This window comes from Corvus hawaiiensis, chromosome Z (assembly GCF_020740725.1).
Source record: "Corvus hawaiiensis isolate bCorHaw1 chromosome Z, bCorHaw1.pri.cur, whole genome shotgun sequence".
NCBI lineage: Eukaryota > Metazoa > Chordata > Aves > Passeriformes > Corvidae > Corvus > Corvus hawaiiensis.
Window position 1 is genome coordinate 13,210,839 of NC_063255.1, and position 18,780 is coordinate 13,229,618.

General features: G+C 42.8%; 1 protein-coding gene across 2 annotated transcripts; it reads left to right on the forward strand.

Annotated features, from left to right (window-relative positions):
- The first annotated feature begins 369 nt into the window (after positions 1-369).
- CAPSL (calcyphosine like) lies at positions 370-11,840 on the forward strand. Of its 2 annotated transcripts, XM_048292127.1 has the most exons (6): positions 370-740; positions 4,523-4,615; positions 5,766-5,902; positions 6,717-6,894; positions 7,528-7,737; positions 10,695-11,840. In XM_048292127.1, exons 3-6 carry the CDS (start codon positions 5,766-5,768, stop codon positions 10,794-10,796), a joined length of 627 nt encoding a protein of 208 aa, XP_048148084.1. In that variant the 5' UTR covers positions 370-740; positions 4,523-4,615; the 3' UTR covers positions 10,797-11,840. The 2 variants fall into 2 exon arrangements, with proteins under 2 accessions (XP_048148084.1, XP_048148083.1); XM_048292126.1 differs by lacking the exon at positions 4,523-4,615 and having other exon boundaries at positions 496-740.
- The last annotated feature ends 6,940 nt before the right edge of the window (positions 11,841-18,780 follow it).

Consider the following 18,780-nt stretch of genomic DNA (forward strand, 5'->3'; position numbering starts at 1 on the left):
TCATACAGATGTTTAACCTTTTCAGCTTTCTTCTTGCTGCAAATGAACAAAACCTCATCTCCCCAAAGGTTCTAACCACCAGCGGGTCTTTGAAGTGGCAACTAATCATCAGGAAAAATGTATGGTGGTGAGGGGTTTTTTCTTTGCGAATCACAACCAACAGTCTTTTACTTACATGCATCTATTATGTTTTGAGTAAACAATCGAACCAGAGAATTTTTTCAACGCTATCAACTATGAAAGCAGAGAAACGTGTTCTAAAACTGCAACTGTGCGCAAGGCCTCCAGGGCAATGCAGCACTTTCCCACAGCCACTTTTTCTCGGTCTTCTCACTCAGCAGCACAAGCAGTCTCCCATTCTCCAGCCTGTGTGGGCAGACATAAGAAGACAAGGCAATATTTTTAAAAGAGGTAAAACAAAAAGGCTCTTGAAACCCTATGGCAATTGTCCAGGGAAGCAGCGTAACTGCAGGCTGTGCCAGCCGCAGGCTCCAGTGTCACCTTGGAGACCAGCCGGTAAGTTCCAGGCCTCCCAAAAGAGGGGGGCCAAGGCAGCCAAGTGTGTAAACAAATAAAACGAGATGAAGAAGGAAGCTTTGCAGTGAGGCCACAGCCCATTATCACCTAACTTGTTGCTTGAGCCCAGCAGTGGTGAAGAAAGTCAGGCACAACACCATCCCAGGTGCCTGAACACCTCCCCAGTCCTGAGTGGAAACTCCAGGTTCAGGATAGCATTGCAGGTAAAGGATTTTTTGTCCTTTTTGCTACCTCACAGTGAGTTTCTCTGATCAGGCAAGAGTAGTTATTTTTAATATAGATATATAATTATATACATATATTTATAAATAGATTATATATATTTATAAATATATTTTTATATATGTACATATATATATGTACACACACACACATATATATATATATATGCAAAAGAGCAATTGCAGTGATGTCCACCTGCCAGAAGGTTGAAACTGGATGATGCTGGTCACGATGGAAAGAGAGATGGGAGGCTGTTGCAGAGGGGTCAGTGGGGCTGGGAAGCCAGATTTTTAAGGAGGTGTTTAGATGGCTGTCAAGTACACCTGCAGTTTTCATGCTTTTAATAATTTAATGAAACTGTAACTAGTAAACTAAACTTGTGCAATTGGTTTAGGCCACTTAATCTATTCTTAGATCTTGAGATCTTCTGCCCTGGGGTAGGTGGTGTGCCACTTGTGTCTTTGGCCATGAAGGGTTTTCAGGAGCCTGGGCAATCCAGAGGTAATTATGGGATTCTGCCTGTCATACTGCAGTGCTTTTTAGGATTTTCATAGGAGGCTATTGGGCTCATCTGAAGGATAACATCTAAAAAAATGTTGCAGAGCTTAGACTGAATCTGACTCTTTCCAGGTTTAATCGTCAGGTGCAGAGGAATGCAAAGGGGTCCGGTTGTTGAACAGCCTAATATTCTGGAAAAATCCAACACAAAATTTAAGGTTCTGTATTTGTTAGGAATAAATGCAATCATTTCTGTTTGGCCTGTACAACACAACATCACCCATAGAAACAAACAATGCTGACAGCATGTGGTATTGTAATTATTCATAGCCTAGGCTGTTAAGCAAAACAAAACTCTCTAGCATTCAAAGTTAAAATAAACACTGCTGCTTAATTTCACTAAGGGAGACATCTGATAGTCTTGGATAAGACATACAAATTAAAACCATGTGGAATTATTGCTATGACCTGTTCTGGTTTTATTAATGGTATTAATATGTAACATATTTGTACACTATGCAGAGAACTGTTATATTCAACAAACCCTGATTGCATCTTTAATTACTTCACATTATCCAAAAAGAGGCAAGAGCAAAATGAAAGGAGAGGATAGAGTGTGTGAATGACTGTGATTCCTCCCTCCTTGCACTGATTTGGAATCTCTTTTCTTACAATATGGCCTAGGAAGGGTTTACCTCTAACTTAAGCCTGCAGCCAACAGAAATAGGAAAGTGGTAGAAGTGTCACCACGGATCAGGCTTGCATGTAGCAGGTTTTATATTTAACTGGTTTTCTGTATTTTCTGGATGTATAAAAAGGGTTCTCAAATGTCATGTGCTACAGGAAGACAGGTCCTGTTTAAGGGGTTTTAGTGTGATGTGAAAGTGCAATTACTTGACAAACAGACTTTAATTGCTGAGTTTTGTATAGAAGTATTATTACCGCAGGCCTGGTTCCTACAGTATATCACCGTGTCCCGCAGCCATAGGGAGGAGGAGGAGGAGAAGATCCAGCAGGCAGGAATTGTGCAGCAAGATTGATTTATTTAATTATTTTACAAACTCTTTTATAGACTTTTTTCTTCATAGTCTAATTGGACAAAGGACCAGCCACCCCTTGGGGGTGATTGGCCAAAATCCTAAAACATCCATTATCAAAATATTTTCTACTATACCATAAACAAGACTTTCCAAGGTTGCAGGTGGCTTGGTTGTTTACATTCCCTGCTACCTCTTCTGTGAGAGAGAAAAGTCTCTCACAGACTTAGAAAATAACAAGAAGATCCTCACTAACAGCATTTTTGTACCTACAAAGTATAATATTGGTGATTTTGTTACTGAACATTATAGAGAATACATATTTGCAAAGAGCAGCAGAAATATTTATTATTAGTGTTTTTAACCATAATACCTGGGGGGGAAAAAAGTGGGAATATCTTTACCTATGGTATTAGTGAGATTAGTGGGAGTGGGTGTTCTGACCCACTTCAGACGGAACACTGGGAAAAAAATTTAGAAGTTCAAGAGCAGCAGCAGAATCATCTGACATCTGGAAATTCATTTTGTACCAGGAATCCTGAGCTCTGCCTAATTACTAAGCCAAAGTGAGTTTAAAAGGGACCTTTAAGTACTGGGCACATTTTTAGTAGGTAGCTCTTTAATCTTGTAAAATAGAGTAGAAAAGCATCTAATATGGAGGAAATTCAGACTAGAAACAACATATATTAAAAGAAAAGTGATTCAATACTGGGACAACTTAGCCTAGAGATGGTGAGTTCTGAGGTAGAAATGCTTGTAGATGTAGAAGCAAACTTTATTCTTACCACAGAAATAACAGAGGATTGGCCAGTTCCAGTGGCTTTTATTGAGGTTCAGGAGACCATAACAGATATCAAATCAGATCATCCCTCCCTAGCCTCAATTCATGAGTCTTACTGCAATGATTATTTGACACACATTGCATTATTCTGGAAATTACTCCACTGAACCTGAGGCAACCCTTTTCTTTTTTGCTACACTCTTTTCATGGTCTGTGTGTGTTTGTGTGGATTTTTGCAGCATGCAGTGGAGATTAATTGTAGGTTACGGGGGTTCTGGGGTCCTGTCGGGACGGCCGGACGTAGACGGTGACGGATGGAGACGAGAGATCTCTATAGGCAGGTCTTGGGACACAGCCGGTTTATTGTAAAGGGCGTGGGTATTGGGGCACTGCTCAGAGCTGCCAGACTCAGCTCTGAGCAGGCCCAAGAGAGCAAGAGAGTGAATGGGTGAGAGAGAGAGAGAGAGTAGGAGCAAGAGTAGAAGTGGAAGAGAGGAATGAATAGAAGAGAGAATGAATAGAAGTGAGAATGAGAATGAGAAGGAGAATGTGAATGTGAATGTCTGAAGTCCTGGTTACAATACAATAAATCATCTTCTGCACTGAATATTCTAATTGTCACTAACCAATCTAATACAAGATACAAATCCTATAGCATTTACATACAGCCTATAAGAGTTCTTATATTACCATAGAGTGTTACATCTTAACTTCTAAAAACTACTCTTTGGACCCCTTCTGCTGAGCTAGTAGGGTCTGCTCTGACCCTTGGACCTGTTTGCAAGCAGAGGGTATTGTTCCATCAAGAGGGGATTACCTTCAGTCGGCCATACCATTGTTTTCCAGTTGTTCAGTAACTAAGACTTGGTATTTCAAAAGTGGCTTTCATTTCGATGTTGCCTGTAGTTTTCATATTCCCAAAATCTTTTGTCAGGCAATCATATTTCCAAGGCTTTCCTGTTTCATCTTCCCCAACATTAATTATGTCCTTGTTGGTCTCAGTATCTATAGATCTCTATAAAGACATAGCACAGTGCAGAAAGAAGCACACTGCTCCATGATAATGCTTGCACCATGCACTCTGTGTATAGATGTATAATTGCTATATATTATATAAAAGCAGTAGTACATTATTATATAATGTCAATGTAGTTTGCACTGTGTTTATGTAACCTCACTGTATTTTATAGTCTTTCCAGCTAAACATTTCCTCTTAAGGACAGGTCATTGTTTGCAGAAAATGTTTTTGGCTGCTGATCTCTTCCTGTAAGATCAGCTGTAAGATCTTCCCTGTCACTGGTTAATGAGTTCCCAGAAGAACTTTGCTTGTTCTGTCTGAAGAAAAGCTGAAAATACTCTATATTTTACCTCTCTAGACTTCTACAATAACCTAGTACTGAAACCATTTGTGGAGTACAAAACCATTTTATTTTTCTGTTTTTCCAAGCCCAGCTGGGGTCTTCTGAAGCAGTTATAAAATTCAGCATATGTGACATTACCAGTAGCCATAACCAGTGTTCTGTAAACAGGAGTGGAGTAGGTAAGATGAAACAGTTTAATTCCATGTTTCTTAGAAGTTTTGTCTGACCCTTTCAATTCACACTTCTGCACATGGAATGACAACGGGATTGGAAGTGCCACGTGCACTGACAATGCCTCACGGAGCTGCTCAGATTCATCTCCTCAACCCAGCACTGCCTCAGCAGAGCAGCAGCTGCCCTTTGAGTCTAGAGCTCTGCAGTAGATTCTGTAACTCTTTTGTGCCCTGATCCCAAGTGGCTCTAAAGGATGGAAAATATTTTGGGAGTCTTCATGCTCTGCTCCAGACCCATCAGCCAGGCTATGGAACAGCAGTCTTGGCCCTGAGCCTGTGCCCAGGATTCACTGTGGCCCTAAAATATCAATATGGGCATGGGCAGTCCTGCTGTTCTTAGCACTAGGCACAAATAATCCCTGTGGGAGAGGGAGTGGGTCTCTGCCAGCCCGGGTATGCTGCTCTTGGTGGTGCTGTTGCAGCACTGCAGATTCACAGGCTGGTTTTCCCTATTTTTATTCTGCTGTTTTCCTCTGAGGGAAGCTACAAGGCCTGTGTTGTCAGCATGTGCTAAATACTGTGAAAGTTTAAAGTATTAATTTGTTCTGCAATTGTGTTAAAAAAGCAATGGGTGTCATGTGTAGGCAACTGCTGTTGCTCAGACATGCAATGGGAGAAATCTCTGCTCTGGAGAATCAGGACTTTGGTGGAAGAAAAGTGAATCAAAGCCAAAGGTCCTCAGCCAGGGTCATTTTTGTCTTCCTGTGGTCAAATGCTAGCTGCAGACCTGGCCAGGTGGAGGAGGTTTGGAAAGGATGCTGTGGACACAAGGCAGCCACACACTCCTGAGTGCATCCACCAGCTGTCACAGTGTTCTCACACTGTAGGCAGAAAATTCTTACACACAATCTCCTGTCTGCATTTGGATTAATCACAGAGTGGTTGGCTGAGCCCTCCTTTCATGGTTGGTAGCCTATAGTGGCAATTTCCCTTTCTGGTAGAAGGATATAAGGAGAAGGAAATAAGAGGGTCAAAATGGAAGAATTGCCACCAGCAGCTTACAAGTGAGGAATTTGGGATGCTCTGTATGCTAAGGCAGGTTTCAGCACTATGTCTGAATGTGAATCCATGCTACATCAGTGTTTTGGTCTTCTAGATGCCGGGCACAGCAAGACATGACCGAGAGATGGCAATCCAAGCAAGAAGAAGCCTGTACAAAACCACTGACCCTCTAGAAAGACTTCGCCTGCAGTGTTTAGCAAAAGGATCTGCAGGCATCAAAGGACTTGGCAGGTGAGTATAAGAAGTCAAACCCATTATTCAGCCTAATAGTTTTAGCTGCAAGAGGATCACAGGCTAAACAGGTGCCAAAATTTGAGTTTCCTCATCTCAGTGAAAACGCCACAACCCACAGAACCTGGCATTGGGGCTCATGTGTTTTGGGACTGATCTGCTCACCTTTTGAAGGATTGAAGACTGTGAATCCCTCATGAGCAAGTGCGTCTGTGAGACCCAGAAAAACTGCCAGGGAGACGAAGGAAACATAAACCATATATCTCTCTTTGGTGTTTTCTAAAATTATCTTAAGTATTTCAGCACTGGAGATTTTATGCTTCCTTGCCCTTGTTGTAATGGGCTATTAGCTATCTAGTTTGTGGGAGGCACCTAAAATCTTTTTTGCAAATGCTTTTTGCAAGCATCCCACCCCTCGGAAGGGGGAGCTGCATCACACCCTGAGACCCTTGCCATGCCCCACAAACCACAAAGGAATCCAGATGGTGACCAACTGGAACTTCATCTAAATGTGCAACTTGCAGAGGGCAGAGGGCTATCATGAACAGGGATATACCACGGCAGCCTTTCCCTTGTTTAACTTCAGATATGTAATATTCATGCCCCCAATCTAAACAAGTCGTCTCTAGTGCCAATAAGTGTAGGGAGTTTGTTGGTGGGGTTTTTTTTTCCTTTTTTTTCCCCCCTCAGATTAGGGAACAAGGAGGAAATGTTACCTCAGTAAAGTGACTCTCTACTCTAGTCCTATGCTAAACCGCTGCAGCACTCTCCATGTTTTCCTATGCATTTTCCTCAAATTTCATGTTTTCCACAGAGCATTTAAGATTATTGATGGTAACAACAGCAGAACCCTTGATTTCAACGAGTTTCTGAGAGGACTACATGATTATGCTGTGATGATCAGTAAGGAAGAAGCACAAGAGCTTTTCCGGAAGTTTGATAAAGACGGCAGTGGAACAATTGATTTTGATGAATTTCTTGTTACACTGAGAGTAAGTCTGGGATTCATGTTGTTATTGCATTAAATGGATTAAAATACAGCAGAACAGAACAAAATAGAATAGAATATTTGCAAATAAACAGTTGTGATTTTTTTTCAATTAATTGTGGCCTTTATTTAGATACTGAAATTCCTGTGCTGCAGTCTGGGTACCTATGTGGTTCAGCCCATCAATCTTACTTCTTTCTTGGCCATTTTATGATGCATCTCTTCATAACATGAACTAATTCAGGGGAGCCTTTCTCTAATCCACCACAGTGATTGATTTTGTCTGAAGTTTCTTTGCTCTGCTGAAGCCTGAACAATCAAGATAGAAAATATTAGTACTTAGGGTAATTAGTAATTTCTTTTTCGAAATATTTAAAATGGGCAGATCAGAAAAGTGTTCTAGGTAGCATTTCTCTCTTATTGTCCATTTGCTATTGTATGGCTAGACATTGAATAGTCGATAACATTGCTCTTTTGAGGATATATTGCTCTTTCTAGCTCACAGACGGTGTAGATTATCACCAGTTTATTGTCCCATGTTCCTTGAAAGTTTTACTGCTAGCAACAGCAAGTAATTGAATTTGGAGCTGGGCACGTAGTTGGCAAAAATAAAATGACTGTTAATATTTCTTTACAGCCTCCCATGTCCAATGCAAGAAAAGAGATCATCATGCAGGTGTTTCGGAAGTTAGACAAGACTGGAGATGGTGTCATAACAATTGAAGACTTACGAGGGGTGTATAATGTAAAATATCATCCCAAATACCAAAATGGAGACTGGACAGAAGATCAAGTTTTTAGAGCCTTTCTGGATAATTTTGATTCACCCTATGAAAAAGATGGGAGGGTAAGCGAAGCACCAAGTGTCAAGCCATGAAATCACCGTCTGACTCAGAATTTGACTTACATTATTAAATGTGGGAGTAATTGCAGTACCAAACATCCATTTGCATCACATCTATATGGAAAATTGAAGTAGATGCTTAACCTGTGCACAGCACTCCTGATACAGCTAGCTTGCATGTTCTGAGGCAAAGGGGCTCTGAAGGAGGTACAAAGGTGGTTGTGAGATTGCACTAAGGCTTGTAGCTTTAATAATATAATTTCATAGATTACACTAAGTACATATTCAGAGTGCCCCACAAAATCACTGATTTTCAAGATCCACATAAACTGAGGGATTTTTCACTTCTTAGGAGAATAACTACTCGGATCCAGTTAAAAAGCAGGTTCCCATGTATGTTAAATACTTTACAGTTCTTCTCCAGTGTAATTACTGAGACACTTGGCTTGGAAATCAGTCCATAATAGAAACAGGTTTATCTACAGAGAGCTGGAGGGAGGATGGGGCTGGGGCTGCTGCCACCAGCTGTGTGCCCTGAGGAGCCACGAGCTGGGACAAAGCTGGGAGCCCTTCCTGCACTCTGGCTCAACTTTCTGGTTCAGGTGCAAAGCCTGGGCACCTTCAGTGATGGACTTATATACATCTGCTTTGCAACCACCTCTGAGCCAAGCATGCTCTCTTTCGCCTTGTTATGTGTCTGCAAATTCTTTGGTCTGGCCTTATGTCTGTCTGACCAGCTCAGAGCAATCCGGTATCTCAGTGGTTCACATGGTGATATTCTCAGTCTGAGCAGTTAATAATAACAAACAAGGCTGTAAGTTTTTTATCACTGCTTTGTGGGATGTGTTCAACACTTCCCACTCTCCAGGCTGCACCTGGGTTTTCAAGGCTACATTGCACTTATGACTCCTGCCTGTCTAATGCTCCACCCGAATCCTTCACTTGCTTTGTTCTCAACACCCAGGCTCTCAGGCGTAGAGAGGTGGGGAGTTTTATTTACTTTGGGCATGACTCTGCACCTAGTAGAGCTGAATTTCATCCCTTCTGCTGCAGTGTCATTCTTAGGGGTTCCAGTTCTGAGCCAGCTATCTCCTTCCATCTCCACAGCTGTGGCGACATCTAGAAAATGTCAAACAAAATGTTCCTGCTTTTTGTTCTGAGGTCGCACATGAACACATTAAATGAGTCCCCAAGGTGATCCTTGATGAGTTAAGTGCCTGGTTATTCTGAGCACCCACCTCTTGCTCACCATTCCTGATGTTAGCTCACCTGATTGCTGTTTCTTCTGAGAACAGACTGTTGCTTTCCTGAATCACTACATGATACACTAATGATACTGGATACCTAAAATGTTTTTAGCAGAAATGCCTCAAGGTTGAGCATTTGCTAAAAGGGTCCTCTTCACCATGATCTTGCTGGGTGCCTCTGAAATAGGCAGGTTCAGTGAGGCTTGTAATCAGTTCATGTGTGGAGTGGTCCCTTCTCCCTATTGTCATGTTTTTCTAGGTTCTGAACCACACAACACAATCAGAGCAGATATCAAGGAATCAAAGAATATACTGAGTTAGAAGGATCCCATCATGATCATCAGGTCCAACTCCTGGCCCTGCACCTCACACCCCAAGAATCACACCCTGTGCCTGAGAGCATTGTCCAAATGCTTCTTTAGCTCTGTCAGGCTGGTGCTGTGACCACTGCCCTGGGGTGACTGTTCTAGTGCCCAACCATCCTCTGGGTGAAGAACCTTTTCCTGATACCCAACCTAAACCTCGCCTGACACAACTCCAGACCATTTCCTTGAGCCCTGTCACTGGTCAGCACATAGCAGAGATCAGTGCTTGCCCCTGCATTTCCCCTCATGAGGATGTTGAGGACCACAATGAGGTCTCCCTCAGTCTCCTCCAGGCTCCTCCTCCAGTGACCTCAGCCACTCCTCACACGGCTTCCCCTCCAGACCCTTCACCACCCTCCTGGCCCTCCTTTGGACACTCTTGTCGGGGTCTCCTCCCCTGCCATGTAGCCCTGGGAGAGGGGCCCTGGGGGGAGACACGGGGTTTCCCTGCCCCTGGTCAGCCTCGCTCCCCATTGGTTGTTTTGTGTTCCCTGCGCGGGCAGGGACCCTCGGGTTCCGTGATTGCCGCAGTTCCTTGGCAGAGCCCCGGCCATGTGGCTGGGAAAATAAACATCTCTGAAACATCTATCAAGAATCGGTCCTTATATATTTCCTTTCCATGGGACTCCTGGTTTGATATATGCGTGTTACACTAATCCCCGCTGTAACACACTCTCTCATAGCTTAATGTCTTTTTTATATTGTTTTATATTTTTCTATGTGATATTTATTCAAATAACGACCTACATGGTTTGAGAGTTAAGGCATCACAAGAGACATGCACAGTTTTTCTGTCAGCTAATTTGATTTTTTTTTTTTTTGATGGTCATTTTTAAATCTCAAAATACCCATGAAAGCTATTCAAAGCTCTTAGGTATTTGAAAGAACATTTGCTTCATTAAGTGAGACTTGTTTAGAGCAATGATATTTTCTCTCTATGGCTGGTTATAAAGTTCCAAGCTGTTTCTGAATTGCATCAGAAACCCCATCCACTTTAATTAATAATAATGCAAAGAACCAGATTATACCATCCCTGGAAAAAGACACATTAAAACATTTGTCTTCTTAGGCAGCAGTGATTTTAACTTCGGTTCCTGGTAAGATTAGTTAAACTTCACATGTTTCATCTCCATCCAAGTGTTATGGAGAACATGAGCTCTTGTTTCTAGCGAAGTGAGATTAAGCAAATTCTAAGTGTCTTAATTCCTCCTGTTCATCTCCTTTTTGTTAGCAACAACATGAAATAGCAGATGTTCAGTTTCATTAATTCTCCTCAATGTGTGGTTTTGACTTACATCATTAAAAAAAACAAAGGTTCATTTTCCTATATTTCATTTCTCTGTCTCAGGTCACAACAGAAGAATTCATGAACTACTATGCCGGAGTCAGCGCTTCAATAGACACAGACGTCTACTTTATCATCATGATGAAGAATGCTTGGAAACTCTGATCATATAGTTAAGGAAGCAAGACTTTACTTTCACCTTTTGTAGGTTCCTCTGATGAAGTGTATGCACAACACCACCCTCCTCTTCCATAACAACAGTTTCCAGTAACTGTGCCAATTACATTCAATCTGCAGAATTAATTCCCAGATGCTTCAGTAGGCTCAGCCTCAGCGGATCAGAACATAATCAGAGAGCAGATCTGGCATCCAGCCACCTCACACATCTGTCCTTTTTCTCTTTGCATCGCTAGCATGTCTTTTCTGAGATGAGGTTTTCCCTGCTTTTCTGACATCTGCAGTAGGTCGTTGTGGCTCCTGAGCATACCCCTCTTGGAGTGTTAGATACGGATCTGTTTGGCAGAGGAAGCAATAGAAGGAAACCAAAATATTCTTGAACTGTGGTGGTCTTGGACAGGCTGTTATAAATGGAAGGAAATCTGGCCCAAGAGGGTCAGGTAGACTTGTCTCCTGTAGCACTGTAGTATCTCTTAGCTTCTTGAGTGTCACTTGTGTGATGGAGAAATTGCTGATCTTGCTGCTGGGAACCAGCAGTGAGTTCCCAGTACAGGGAGGCTGGAGGGATAATCCAAAAAGGGGAGACATGGGTCAGAAAAAACGCAAAATGCTTTTTAAAGCCCTGTTTTATCTTCCTGGCTCATGACTAAACATACAGACAACTTTCCTGTGCATACCATGTTTCAACCTCCTCTGCAGCCTTTTATAGATTTTCACTCCCTTCTGCCTGGTTTGATTCCTTTATTTCTGTACTGTGAGATCATTTTACTTATATTTTTCTTTAAAGGGGATACATGTGTTACAGTATTTTTTTCTCTCTGTTCCTGGAATGTTTGCTGACCTGGTAGCTGTTGCCTGTACACACCTACACTGAAAGTTGCTTAGTACTTATTTGTATTTGCAGTGTTTTATGACCAAGCTATGACTTCAAGGAGCTTTCTGGGAAATACAGAACTTGTAACGTTCTTATCTTATCTTCTCTATTTCTGACACTGAATAAAGACTGGGAACCTACCATTCTGGTCACACCAATGAAGCTGTCTCAGTTCATCTTTTGTCCTTTGTCCATACAGACAGTGAGGAAATAGCACACAAAAGAAACTCTAAAAAGAAAAATCCCCCAAAAACCTAGTGTGTGAGCGTGAGGTGTCTAATTTTCCCTGCTTTGATACCTTTTTCTTTTTTTCTTCTACTTTCTGCTCGCCTCTCACCATTGTGCTGCTCTCCCAGACTGAGAAGCTGCTACTGTAGCAAAGTAAATGGCTTGTGCATGGCAGCATTTGCTCCATTTCAGGCTGGCAGCCAGCTAAAAGCAGTGCAGGGTTATAGAATGGACTTTCAAAACAGCCTTTCTGATGAAGTCTCAGCTCTTAACCTGGGTTGCTAACAGTTCAAACACTGAAGTCCTCAGTGCTTGCGGCACTGATCCTCTGCAAACCCTATTTTTCTTTTGTTCAGTGATGATCTCAGTATGAGCAATAGCTGCTTGCAATTCCTTAGTGAAGGCTCTGCAAACTCAGTTATTTTCTTGACCAGTAATCCTCCAGAAACTTGCATACTGGCTGACACTGGAAACTGGTGAAGAAATTCTCTTTATTACTGCCAGCTATCATAAGAGGAGCCTTTACTTACTGCAATGCCAATATATATGAAGAACAAACTTACTATCAAATAGGGGCTGAACAGGTTCTGGCAGCTTGAGTAGAATCCATTCACTTCTCTTTCATTAATCGATTTCACAACATGTGTCATGCTATGTGTCTTCTCTTTCAAATAGAAAGAAAGTAATGTAGATGGACTGTGGGAATCACAAAATGAAAGAAACATTTCCTTTTCACTTGCTATCTCATGTCTTCAAACCCTGCAGTGATCTGGCAGGCTGATACTTGTTCAAGTGAAGCGGAAGTTTTAATCTGAATAACTGCAGCCCGTTTGTCTTTGGTACTAATACCTTCCTATTTTATTTAATTCCAAACCAATATACATTTTCAGAAGGGAGGATTGGTACTGAAAGCAGCAGTGCTTTTTTGAAACCAGCAAAAGTTTTGTCATTGGCCTCTGGGAGCCTTAGCTGAGCCTGTGGCATCTGGGCAAAACCCTGTGCTTCGGGACAAGATTTCTACACTGAGATGGACTAATGGGGTTTTGTGTGGGGAATTGAAGGACATGATCCAGGAGAGCTCAAAACCCCTCACCCTGGTGGTGTATCCCTGGTGCTCTCAGAACAGTTCCCAGCTCAGGTCTGCCTGTGTGTGGACCTCATTGCTCACTGGATATATTTCCTGACAGCTGAGTGATTTCAACATCTGTACAGAGCCATGTTTCCAAGGGCTGGTTTCAGGTGTCCTCAAAGCTAGTGGCAAAGTTTCCTTTCACTTCTGCGGAAACAGAGTTGCTCTTGGAGCAGTCTAAATAACAACTGGTAACTGCAGGAAAGGTATAGTGATATCAGGACAAAAATTAAATAATCTGGGAAGCAAAACCACGATTTTTCACTTGTAATTAGATGTTGTAGAACTCAAATTGGAATCTGTCCTGTAAGAAATGTAATTTGATTAATATGTGTGCAAATTAATAGAACAAACACAGGCGTTAACTGCTAGGTAGTAAAATCTCTGCTGGGGATCATGCAGCCATAATGACACACTGGACACACACACTGGGGATTCAGAGGAAACACTTTTCAGGGGTTAAAGGAAAGTTAAAGGAATCTGAACCAGACAAGAGGGATTATCAAGACTAACAGCAAGTGCCCAGAGCCTTCCTTTGGCACTTCACTGTCCCTCTCTGTGATCTCGGAGACCCAAAAATGAGGCTGAAAGGCCCCTGTTCAGCTGCAGCTGCTGTGTGCTGATTACAGACCCAGCAGATGCACGAGATAAGTGGTGATGCAGGCTGTCCTGCCAGCCTGTGGCTCCACAGCACACACAGCAGAGCACACACAGCAGATTTTGAGAGATAGGTGGCAATGCTCACCATTGTATCTGGTGCTAGCATCAAGATGGGAGGCACTATTTCTTCTTTCTGATTGTGCAACAGATGCTAAACAGGATGGCACAAACCACAGGAACATCTAAGTCTGCAGGGCTGGGGAGCAGTCCCAGAGGTGGAGGTTTTGTCTGCACCTTGAGCTCCAGCCTGCCGTGTGGCACAGCATCTTGTGAGGAATAAGGTCTGCCCTCCCCAACAGCTTGCACTGAAGTTTGCTCCAAAAATGTTGGTGGAGCCCTGTGGAAAAGAGGGAAAAGGCTCCCTTATAACTCTTCCAGAACTCTGCCCCCACTTCCTGCCTTTGCACGAGCCATCAGAGCACCTCCATGACACACCATCCCACTACCCCAAAGGAGCACAAGATACAGGGATGAAGAGGTGTAGGGCAGCCTTTTCTTCTGGTGTGCTCCTCTGGGAAAGGTGGCACTTCTGCAGCTTCCTTCACTACATTTTGATTTTGCCCTCTCTGTGCTCTTTGTGGCTTCATGTTTCTGTCTGGGAGAGGAAATTTTTGGCTTGATGTGATCCAGGATTGCTGTTTGGCTTGTACTCTCCCCTGCAGCATAAAATTCTGATTCAAGCAACTGAGTTGTACGCAAGCCCCACTCTGCCATATATCCTTGAAACTATGCCACAAGAGATTTTCAGTGATCTGATTCATTCTGCTGCTCTCCTGGCACAAAGCTGTCTTGGCAGAGGCAGATGGCAGCAGCTGGAGTTTTGCAGATGAAACCACCTGTGTGCATTTTTGTATAAAAGCCAACTTGCCTTTATGTAATTCCTTGTACACAGTGATGCCTCAAACCTCTGCAGCCGTGTGGGCAGAGCACAGCTTTGCCATCCCGGACCTGTCACCGGCTGGCAGAAGGAGCAAGACCAGTGAATTTGCTGATTTTTGGCTTGCAGCTCCTATCCTCCACACTGGGAGCAGCAGCAGCAGCAGATTCAGGTTTCCGCAGTAAACCAAGCAATGCCAAGAGCAGCCTGGCACTGCCAGCAGTGCCCACTGTCTATGGCTTTCACTGTGGTTATAGCCTGCCCTGTTTCTTTAGCTTTCCTCTCTTGTAGGGTGAGCAGAAAGAAGAATTCCCAGTAGCCTGTGCTTAACACCAAGTCCTCAGGTGGCTGAGAGCAGCGTCTCTGTTTGCAGCAGCACCCCAGCCATACTGGTGTGCCTCAGCTGAGTCTGAAATCCCTGTGGTTTCAAAGTGAGCTTGGTTTTAGCTCTAGCATCTCTTCCATGCTCATGCGTGGAGGTTTGCAGCCACCCCAGGTACAGCAGCCCCACCTTCACCAAAACCTGGACCCAGGTTTTCCCCCCAGCTCACAGCACTGCTGCTGATCTCAACAGGAGCTGCAGCTGGACACTGGCGACAGGATCCAGCCTTTGTTGAACATCTGGGAAAGAAAGGAAGCACAAGGTTTTGTCGAAGCTGAATCAAGTCTGGTTTCCTGTGGAAAAGCAGAGACTATGGGAAAATGTGAGAAGTGTTTATTTTCTTGAGATAAATCTGTTCCTTTATTTCATTAAAAATGTGGCATTTTTTCCAAAAGCTGCAATATATATATATTTTTACTTTCAAAAGATGGACTTGGGCTTTTTTTTTTAGCTTATGTACATTTTCTGGAAAAACAATTGTCAGACAGTTTTAGAGAAGCTCCAACTTTGTGGCATACATTTATTGCTTTAGACATTTTCATCAATGCATTTCTGCTTTGTGTCTCACTTTTTCTGTTGTTTGACAAACCTTTGGGGCTTTTTACATTCATTTGGTGGTGGTCCTGATGTTGGACTAATCTAATTTTGCTGTGACATGTAAGTTATGCAGTCAATATTTAACAATAACTGGATTTTTTTTTTTTTTTTTTTTTTTTTTTTTTTTTTTTTTTTGAGCCCATAGAAGCAGCTCTAGAAGCCAATGAAAGAATCTCAACCCACTGGCCTTAGTGTCACACAACCAAATTCTGTGTTAGAGCTTGCTGCAGCAATACATCCTAATACCAGGTTAGGAGAGTCTGATGTAAAAATCAGACTTCCCTGGAAGCTGCAAAAGAACTGTTTGGAAAATACAGAGTCTGTTGAGCCACAGTATATAGCCATCACCCTTGTAAACACTGTTTTTCTCATTATTAGGTTACGAAAGATGAATTTCTGAATTACTGGTATGGAGTTAGTGCTTCTGTGGACACTGATGCCTACCTCATTTTAAGGATGAAGAAACCCTGGAAACTCTGACTTTTGCTTTCACTTGCCCAAACTTCTTTGGGGCCATAGACTATAAACAAGTGAAACGCTGCTTAGTTTGTTGTGGGCTTGATTTTTCCCCCAGCTCCCATGTGAGCAACACTTTTGGAGCTGCACAATGTGATGGCACCAGCAAGTGTCTAAGTGCTGGCCTCCGACTTGTGGCTTTGTGTTTCAGCAGGTGGCGCTTAGCAGCCAAGGAAAGCCATCCTGACTGAAACCTGGAGCTGCCGCATGAGCAAGGGATGAGACAGTCGGTATAATTCAGCAATTGCGTTTTCTGGCATCATCAGTTGTTTTCTTGTGTGTCTGTACATTAGATTTGTTTTACCAATGCTCTGTGACACACAGGAGTGATAATTTGAGTGGCTTCATAATTGCAGTAATGAGGTGTTTAACTAAAATAATTCTTCACAAAGATGGTAAGTCTTCTTTATGCCACATTTTAGCTGTTTTTTAATGATAGCTTTAGAAACCCCTCAACCACAGAGATAACTAGCTTGACTCAAAAGTGTATTGACTAAAATCCAACTGCTGCTCCCCCCAGGCTGCAGCACTGCAGTATTACCGTACAAATACAGACATTCAAATCAATAAACACTACTGGAAAGAAGCTGAAAATGGGCTGTACTCCTGCCCTGCAGAAATGCCCTGCCTGCATCACCAGGTCCCTTGCTTCCAGAAGAAGTGGTTTCATGGTCAGCTTCTGCCTGCCAAAAACTGCCCTGAATTCAGCCATGTGTGACCGCAGCAGCGATTGTCAGGCCACCCATTCACCATTTATTTCATATCCCAGACTTCACTGCACATCACAGGGATTTTAGCCATCCCTCCACCCTGGCAGCAGCAGTCCTCCTGCCTCCCCACACTTAGCTGACCTTCTGCTGCCCCACTGACACACACAGCATTTGTGTGTGTTTTTTCAGCTTGTCTAATGGATGTTCACAAGGGGAGGAGACATGGCAAACAAACTAACGCTTTAAGCCAGGGATGACTATTGCCTTGAGATGTAATTAGCATTTTTCAGCGTCATTAGAATTAGACCGTGACTCATTGTGATAACTGATAAAAGTCTAAGTTTATTTGTGTATAGCTAGGAGACGTTTGCATAGTGCAGGAGAGGAGAACTCATAGAGCTAGGAGGCATTTGCATGAGCCGCACAGACATAAGGGGAGAAGCAAAGATGGGAGGGTGTCTGTGTGGTACCACAACTGCAGGAGAGGGGCCAGACCCCAGTGGGCACAGGGCAGAAAGGAGCAGGCAGCTCCAGGCACTGTGTCATAAAGCAGCTACAGAGAAACCAGTGTCACCAAGCTGCATCTGGGAGTGCAGCTGAGTAAGAGCACTGGAGGCAGAAAGGGGAAGAAGGAAAGTTGTGCTGAACTAAAGGAAGTGCAAGGAGTGTGTGAAAGCTGAGCAATACTCCTATGTGCATACTGAGGCAGATGGGAATTTGTGAACAGCTCAGGAGAAGCTGTCATGTAGAATAAGGAAACTACTTGACAGATTGTCCAGACATAGCCATGGCTGTATCTTCATATATGGACTATATATAACTTGGCCATAGACAGGAAGTGCTTGTGGTGTTTCTGGCTTTAGTGCATATTTGTCTTTATTTTTTTTTCCCAAAACAAAGCTGAAAGTGGTTATATCTGCATACATCCAACAAATCTGTTACAGAATTACAGAATTACAAAAATTGAAGGAAGCATAGCACATACTGCAGAGGATTTTCCTGATGCGCTTTTGCTTCTTCCTCTATCCCCTTTTTGTTTGTCACTGTGTCACTGGAAGAAGGTATTGTTACAGTATAGTCTGTCTGTATCTACACTCACACTGTGCAAGTTCTCACAGTATAAGCATTATCAGCAGCTCTTTTTGAAAGGAAATACAAGCACTATAAAGCAAATGAATGCCCAGGGTTTTGGTCTTTTTTTTCTGCATCAATTAATGCTTCATTTGGCAATAAACAGCAATAAAAACTATTCTGTAAAATCTCACTGGAATGCCTTGAGCCAAATCCAAGGCCCCTTTGCACACAGTAACTGTTAGGTTCTCCCCACTTGAAGGTTTCCCTGGCGCTGGGTGGAGGTGGAGGAGGTGGAGTGCTGTCTTGTGAGGGCTGGTTTTGGCTTGACATGGTCCAGAATTGCTGTTTGGCTTGTACTCTCTCCTGCAGCATAAAATTCTGATTCAAGCAACTGAGTTTAATGCAAGCCCCAGTCTTTGCCATATATTCTTGAAACTAGGCCACAAGAGATTTTCAGTGATCTGATTCATTCTGCTGCTCTCCTGGCACAAAGCTGTCTTGGCAGAGGCAGATGGAAACAACTGAGGTTTTGCAACATCTCTGTGACTGTTAGCAGTCAGAACAAATCCGAGCATCTCTGAGGATGATAGAGGACTCTTTTCACCCTTAGACTCTGGGAATGTGAATACAAATAGGTAAAGGAGAATTTCATAGACCTAGAGGAACTGAGACTGCACAGTGAGGTGAACCCCAATTCCAGAGTGCAACAAAGCAGCTTGGATGTCCCATGGCCACATTGCTCTACTGTCATGCAACCATGTGGCTGTAGCAGCTTTATCTCCAAGTGTGTGCTCCAGAATGTGTAGCATCCAAGGAGGAAGTGTGAAGTGGCTCAGCCATAATGTAAAAAAAAAATAATAAATGTAATACCATAAAGAAAAAAAAGTCATAATGCCAAAAAATTAAAAAACTTAAAAATAAAATA